This window comes from Quercus suber, unplaced genomic scaffold (assembly GCF_002906115.3).
Source record: "Quercus suber isolate HL8 unplaced genomic scaffold, Cork oak 2.0 scaffold_395, whole genome shotgun sequence".
Taxonomy (NCBI): domain Eukaryota; kingdom Viridiplantae; phylum Streptophyta; class Magnoliopsida; order Fagales; family Fagaceae; genus Quercus; species Quercus suber.
In genome coordinates this window covers 545,164-552,799 of record NW_027069847.1, presented here as the reverse complement: position 1 = coordinate 552,799, position 7,636 = coordinate 545,164, and the positions used below count along the sequence as shown (strand labels likewise).

The window sequence follows — 7,636 nt, the reverse complement described above, 5'->3', positions numbered from 1 at the left end:
TTAGATCAAATTGTCAATTGGCTGATCTACTCACTAAAGCTTTGAATTACAATCAATTTTCAATTCTTATTAAAAGGATGGGGATGATTAATATACATACACCTGCTGCTCTTGAGGGGGAGTATCAGAGTTTAGATAGAGCTGAACCTGAAGCTACCAAGATCATTAACATAATCAGAGTTGTTCACAAAGCTGATGATTCTATAACAGAGGATGAAACAACAGATCAACACAAACAAAGCTGATGATTCTATAACAGAGGATGAAACAACAGATCAACACAAGTAAAGCATAATGATGATACAACCTGTAGTTTAGTGTTTAGATGCTTACTTAAGTGTTAACACGTGAATCAGTTAGTTAGTCTTGTAGCTACACGTGTGATAGGTTGTTAGTTAGTTTCCTCTGTGTTCACACCTGTACAAATCATTACATATAGGTAGTTTGTGTAATCTTTGATGATTAATGAGAAATACAGTTTTTCAATCTTTTGATTTGTGATACACCAGTCGTTAAAATATTTTATGGGCTGCAGAGGTTCCCAAGATCTTCCTCCTTCGCACACCAACTTGGTATTAGCCTTACAGCATAGGGATAAAGATCCTTGTAGGAATTCCTGATGGTCCCTTCAGCCACTCCAGTGGAAAGAGATATGTCTGCACCCACAGGGCTTAGTAATTGTTAGCTTTATCAAGTTCATAATTAGGAACAGTAACATCAATCTATCTTTCTAACCTTTGAGAAGCTTCTTGTCATCTGATAGCTGAGTTATCATATAAATTACAGCTGCTGCTACTGATATTGGGCTCCTCCTGCACGTATATAAACCCAATGTGGCAGTAATGTGAGTTTGGATGAGTTTATTTTGTTTAAAAATTAAGCTGCGTAGAAGTATAACTCTACCTAGAAAAGTGAGGTTTTAAAGCTATAACTAAGCTTCTAGTGGAAATAATCTGGCATTTTAAGCAAAAACAAATCGTCTGAGAGTTCTAGTCATCCAGAAGACCCCCACCCCCCTTTCGAAGAATGAAATACATGAGAATCCTATATAAAATCCGGAGTGTCATGGGGATATAGTGAACAATTTCACTATTCAAGCTATTGTCAAGTTAACCAAAGTTGTGTTTGAAAGAACTGGGCTTATAATCTCCCTCACCACCATTATAAAGAACTGACAAGACTTCCAGAATTACTGCTTCCTATTCCTCAGTTTTTTTGTTTCTAAAGTTCAAAAAGACTTCTTAGCAAAAGAAAACTTTTAAGAGGACTATTGAGCAAGCTGTGTCACAGTCAGATGCAATATTAACATCTATTTATAAAATAAGCAAAAAAAAAAATCACAAAACTGTGGTATTGAACTTGGTAGAGATAGCACTCAGCTGTGAGACAGGTATTTGAAGACTTATAGTTCCATGGACAATATCAATCAATCTCCAAAAACACATCCAGACTTAAGTATACTGTAATCTTTTAATTCTTGTTACAAGAGTTTCTTTCTTATGTTACACTGGAAACTTCATCTTCTTCTAAAAGCATGTCCCATCTGCTCAAATATGAGTGTCAATAATTCGGCAGAGCACATATATAGGCTTTGTATTAGTAAAACACCTATAAGCAATATTATGGAATAACAACAGTGGTCATCCGAATTGTGGATAAGCTCTAACCTCCTCAGATACTCTCACATATTGTAGACATCAATTCACTCATTTCGACAAATACTCCCTTTGTTCCATATTGTTAGTCTGTCTTAGAAAATCAAATTTTTTAAGGGAACATTATTCAATGCAATGTTTTTCAAACATGAAACATGAATGTAGCGGTTTCCCAAATTACCTTCTTAAATTAAACTTAAAAAAAAAAAAATTGACGGAAAAAAAGATTATTAATTTTTCAAATAAAGTAAAAGGTAAGTTGGGAAAGGCATAGAAATAATGGAATAGAGAACTAACAATATGGACGGGGAGGAAAAAGAAAAAAAAAAGAACTACCTAATATCAAGCTCTTCAGATTTCTGAACAGCTTCTTGAGCAGCCTTTACTGCTTGATTAGTCATGCCAAGGTGGGAACAAAAACGTCTCTGAAATTAGTTCAAGGCGAAAACAATGTCATTGCTTATTCTAGACAAATCCATAATGAGGCATGTTCAAAAATAAAAAGTCATTCAAATAGATAAAACCACTACTATGGATATGCTAGGAAAAAGGACAATGCAAGCGACAGTTGCCAAGTCAGTGACTGTCCCTTGCTCACCAATCAGTGGGCAAGATGCAGTATACACAGGGCTCATCCCATGCATATGTTGTGCAGAGCCTGATGCCTGTAAGCGCCACCATTAAGGAGACATTGCATGAAACATTCATGTTTAGCAAACTACAGAGTATGACTACACCATCAAACTCACCAAAAAATCCCCAGCATGTATGGTTCCCATTTCCATAGACTGACCCATCTCTACTTCCAGTTGTTTTACAATAAACTCTTTTGCACGACCAACTTCCTTCTTTGTGGCTCCATTAGCAACAGAACAAATTTCTGAGTTAAGAAAAATGTTCAGCAATCCTCAAACACTCACAGAAAGATAACGTCACAAAATACAAATTTGTCAAGAGAATTTCACCTTTCACAGTGCGGGGCTTGTCTTCTTGACGACAAGCAATGTAGAGGCATGCAGCCAAAATTGCATCCTGATTTCGTCCACGGAGAGGTTTTTGATCTTCTACTTTCTTATATATTTCATTGGCTCGATCCTGAAAGTATAAAGTTACACATCCAAAAACAGATAAGCATTCCAAATCAAAAGTCTCAAAATATATCAAGAAAGAACCAAAACCACTTTAATAGTAGAAATATCACTAGGCATTCTAAAAACATGTTAAATATGTGTTATATATATATATATATATATGTATGTATGTATGTGTGTGTGTGTGTGTGTGTGTGTGTAGAAATCTAGAATGAGCTTAGAACAACAAAGAGAAGATAAGAGTACTTTAAATAAATATTCCTAAATTATTGTATAAACTGATAAAGTAGTAAAACTACTAAACTATTAGCTATTATAGATGCCAATGCACTTGTTAGCAAGTAGTCTTGAATTCAAACCCTGTTTCTGCCCTACCTTCCATTTTAAAAGTTAAAAATCTCACATGTTGGGCACACTTATTAATGGGGAGTTTGGGCCCACACATGAGGGGAGTGTTCAAATAATTGTCAAATGATTAAATCCACCCTTCTTAACAGCTTGAACTTTTGAAAAACAACTAGTAATTTATCAATGCTAATAGCCCAAGAGCAATACTTGCTTGGTGGTGGCTCTTCTTCCTAGGTTCATTCTTGCTTGTGCATGGGTGCATGATTGAATTTAACAGAGGAAAAAAGAGTTAAAATACTACTGACGCCCTCTAAGTTTGAGTTTTCTTTTAAATCAATCATTTAACTACAAAAACTTGTAATTTAAACGTATTACAACAATGCTAATGTAACCCTTCTGTCAAAATCCATCAGATCTTGTCATTAATCCACACAAAAAGATGTTGTTTTGGACACACAGACACACAAAAAAACAATGTCATTTTTAGGCAGGGTATCAGTGAAGATGTGACAGACCTAATGTAAGGCACATATTGATATCATTGCAATAGTTGGGGGTGTAAATTGCAAGTTTTGAAAGTAAATGGGCCAATTTAGAAGAAACCTCAAGGTGAAAAGTGCATTTTAGCCAAACATAAATAAATAAAAGTGAAAAGCAATTATAAACCAAAAATCTGCAACAACATTGCAATGATGACTTCCACATCAAAAACGGTGATCAACAACTTTCCGACCAACAGGTTTTCAACAACTACCTTTGCTAGCATCAAAATACAAACAAAATCAGATAAGAAAGGATACTTAAACTAACATCATCAACCATTAGAAAATGAAAATAGTTTTCATCACATTACAGAATATTTCACTGTGTCAACTACTGCCAATCAGTATGAGGGGGTTTGAAAAATTATTAACATTTTTCTGCACTTATGTCAAGATACCATATCTCCTTCTTTTTTCTTTTCTAAAAAGAAGAAGAAGAAGAAGAAGAAAAGTTCAAGACCATATATCCTTAATAAGAAAACAAATTTTAAAATTTTTACCGCATGATCTACTTATAATTTTTAATGAAAATTGATAAATAATAGGTTAAAAATTAAATCTAATAAGTTTAATCATGTATCAAGCTCCAAGAGGGTGAAATGAGAAAAGAAGGGGGGGGGGGGGTGGGGGGGGGGGGGTTCTTGTGGTTTTAGCTTCAGAGAAACAGGTCCATCTTATACATTTCCCCATTCAATAAGACAATCTAGAACAAAAATCCTATTAGGTGCTTAGACGTGTCTATGATGAATTCAAGGTCTATATTAGCCCCTCTTGATTGTTTGCAATTAACCGCTGAACTGAACTATGAACAAGGATTGATAACATAATAATAAGGGGCATGCTTTCACTTGATATGGCACTCATTCAATCAGTTATGAGTGATATTCATACAAATGCAACGTATCACTGCTGGGCCATTCAAATTCTTAAAATTTTATTAAGAACGTGCATTCTAAAATAGGCAACCGACAATGTTGGATGTATCAAGCTTTTGAAATATCCATTGAAATCAAAAGTACAGGTTAGAGAGAGCGAGAGAGAGAGGACATCACACATATATAAGAAAGTAGAGCAATAACCACGCATCAACAAATTCAGATAGAGCAATTCGAATATTTAGACACGCATAATCAGAAAGTAACAATTATGGAAAACTTTAAAAACAGATAAATGATTTTTTTTAATTATCATACCTTTATTGTTGCAACAAGGCCCAACCTGAAATATCCAATGATTGCATCAGCTTTTCTAAATTTTTGGTTATTTTATTTTTTTTCTTTTAAGGGAGGGGATGTTGAAGAATAGTACTATAACAAAATGCAAAGTTCAACAAGAACATGACAAATTAAAAATGTATTATGTATACTTATTCTCTGTACAAAATCTACTTCTCTAATTACTAAAATTCACCAAATTGAGCCAATGAAAGGAGCATATATTGAAATTACATTGCACTGCTTTTAGCAAATCATTAGAATCTTTAAGGGTAGAAAAACAAAGAGAGAGAAAATCCAGTTGCTCGAATTACAAAGAAGAAAAAAGACTAAACTTTGAACAATATTTTCCTAACCATAATTGGTTTAAAAAGAAAAAGAAAAGGAAAAAGAAAAAGTAATACTTTAGACTAAACTTTCATAACAGATTATGAAAACCACTTAAAGTAAATCCCACTCAATCATCCCCATTAGATTACTTGTCCAACTTCAATAGTAGTATAGGACTCATTCTCATTATCCAAAAAGACAAAAAGATTAATAAAAAAAGACAAAACACAAAGGACCTACCAATTTTCAACTCTTTTCTACTACTTTCTCACCCAGCAAACAGAGAGGGACCTGAGCATAATTTAAAATCTGAAATTGGTTCCTTCGAAAACCAAAAAGTCAGCTTCACTTATCCAAATAGATAGGAAAGTCAGTCCAACTCAATAACTTGGTTCCATCATATACAGTAATTTCAATTTTTTGGGAAAACCAAAACAAAACACTAACAGCCCTTTCCATTTCGAACTTTCTCACCAACCAAACGGGAAATTAAGAGGCCCAAGTTTGAATTTTTCTTTCTCTACAGTAAAGTTTATACTTTCCAATTTCAGGAAACAGAGACAACACATAACTAAACCTTTCAGAATTGTCTCTAGCTTCCCCTCTCACTTTCTCACCAACCAAACACACAAACAGACTCTTAACTCTTTTAGAACTACAAATTTTTTTTTTTCCTTTTTTCAAAACTTAGTTCAATACTTGAAATTCAAGAATTTTATTTTATAAACAAAAAAGAAAACAGAGGAATTTAAACGTTTTCGAAGACATCTCATTTTCCTTCACAACCGAACAAAGTTAACCGCTAACCCTCAGAGAGAGAGAGAGAGAGAGAGAGCGCATAAATACCTAAAATTTGCATGGAAATTTTAAAATTTGATCAGACAAAGAAAACAAAAACAACCGCAATTCCTAAACTTTCCCTAGCTTTCTCACCAACCAAACAGAGTATGGATACCTAAACCTAAAAGTTACATAGAAAATTCAAACTCAATAAAAGTAGAAAACAAAGACAGCGAATTTCCAAAGTTTCTCTCATTTTCTCATACTTCCTCACCAACCATACAAAGAGAGAAACAGAGTATGATTATCTAAAAGTTGCATGTAAATCTTCAAATTCAATCAAACATGAAAAAAAAAACCGCAACGCTAAAGTTTCTCTTCCCCCTAGCTTTCCCTCTAACCAAACAAACAGAGAGAGAATATAACTATAAACAGCTAAAACTTGCATGTAAAAACTTCAAAATTCGCTAAAAACAAAAGCAGTCCTAACAAAACTTCCCAAACTTTTTTCTCAGCAACCAAACAAAGAATAACATAAAAAAGCGCGACCCAAACGAAACGAACCTATCAGACATGGAGGCAATGGCTTTAAAAGCTTGAAGAAGCGAGCGATCCGGGTTAGACCCACGGCTCTGCCACCGGCCCAAACCCGAACCCAAGAAGTCACTCCCACCGTTCGCATTATTGGGTCTTGAAGATATCACGGTGGAGAGGCCGCCGTCGGAAAGCAGAAGGTTGGAGGGCCCTCCGACGCGAACGGGGTCGTTGTCACCGGACTCGTTGGTGAAGGTGCGCCACTCTGAGGTCTCGTCGATGGAGTGAGCCTCGAGAACTAGGCCACACTCGGAGCACACGGTGTCGCCTGCTGAGTGGTCTAGCACCACCTCCGTTGCTCGCTTGCACTCTGGACATAACCACTCTGACGATAATGATGATGCTGACGATGCCATTATCTTCCACAATTGGATAAGTCTTTTTCTATTCTTTTGTTTCTATTTATGGGGTTCTGTCTGTGTTGTTTTTAGGATGTTTCGTGGGTCCCATGTTTATTATGTCCAAATTTTTGTTAAAAAGTAATTTAAGTAATCGGATTAAAAGAACAAATAGCAACTTACGTAATGGTTGGACACACCTTCTCACCCTCACGTTGCGTTTTTGTAAGGACCCACATATACCGTGCAGTTTGTCCATTTACGTAGTTCAGCCACCGTGTGCTGTGCACGTGATTCACGCAGTTCAACCACTCCATTCATGCAGTTCAGCATGCGTAAACAGTTTGTCCAATGCTCATGTGTGCACTGTTTAGTTTTATTTTAAAATTATTTGGTACAGTATTTTTAGTTTTTAATAAAATAAGTGATATTTAAATAGATTTATCTATGATTTGTTGTGAAAGTATTATAAAAATATTGCATATGTAACACTTCTCTATGTTTAATATATCTTGCAAAAGTCTTGTAATTCAAACTACACATCTAGCTTTCAAATCCATAATTTCTTGTTATAACTGCTAAATTATCTTTAAAAAAGATAATGTTTATTATGGATCTGTTTGGGTACAGTTGAAAACTAAAAACTAAAAAATACTATAGCAAATAATTTTTAAATGTGTAAATAGTACCGTGGGAACTATTTTTAATGAAAAAGTTGTGAAAAAGTGAAATTTGTAGGTCCAT

At 34.8% G+C, this 7,636-nt stretch overlaps 1 protein-coding gene across 1 annotated transcript; it reads right to left on the bottom strand.

Moving 5' to 3' along the window:
- Window positions 1-228: 228 nt before the first annotated feature.
- Window positions 229-6,997, bottom strand: LOC111994147 (transcription initiation factor IIB). Its single transcript, XM_024026007.2, has 7 exons — window positions 6,525-6,997; window positions 4,830-4,854; window positions 2,621-2,750; window positions 2,405-2,535; window positions 1,992-2,080; window positions 736-812; window positions 229-656 (listed from the first exon to the last, which is right to left on the bottom strand). Exons 1-7 carry the CDS (start codon window positions 6,908-6,910, stop codon window positions 523-525), a joined length of 972 nt encoding a protein of 323 aa, XP_023881775.1. The 5' UTR covers window positions 6,911-6,997; the 3' UTR covers window positions 229-522.
- Between the last annotated feature and the right edge of the window lie 639 nt (window positions 6,998-7,636).

Coding starts and splice junctions, on each gene's coding strand:
- LOC111994147 (XM_024026007.2), bottom strand. CDS start 6,910: ATGGCATCGTCAGCATCATCATTATCGTCAGAGTGGTTATGTCCAGAG. Junction 2,751..4,829: donor GCCTTGTTGCAACAATAAAG/GTATGATAATTA, acceptor TTATACTTTCAG/GATCGAGCCAATGAAATATA. Junction 813..1,991: donor TCTGAAGAGCTTGATATTAG/GTAGTTCTTTTT, acceptor ATATACGTGCAG/GAGGAGCCCAATATCAGTAG.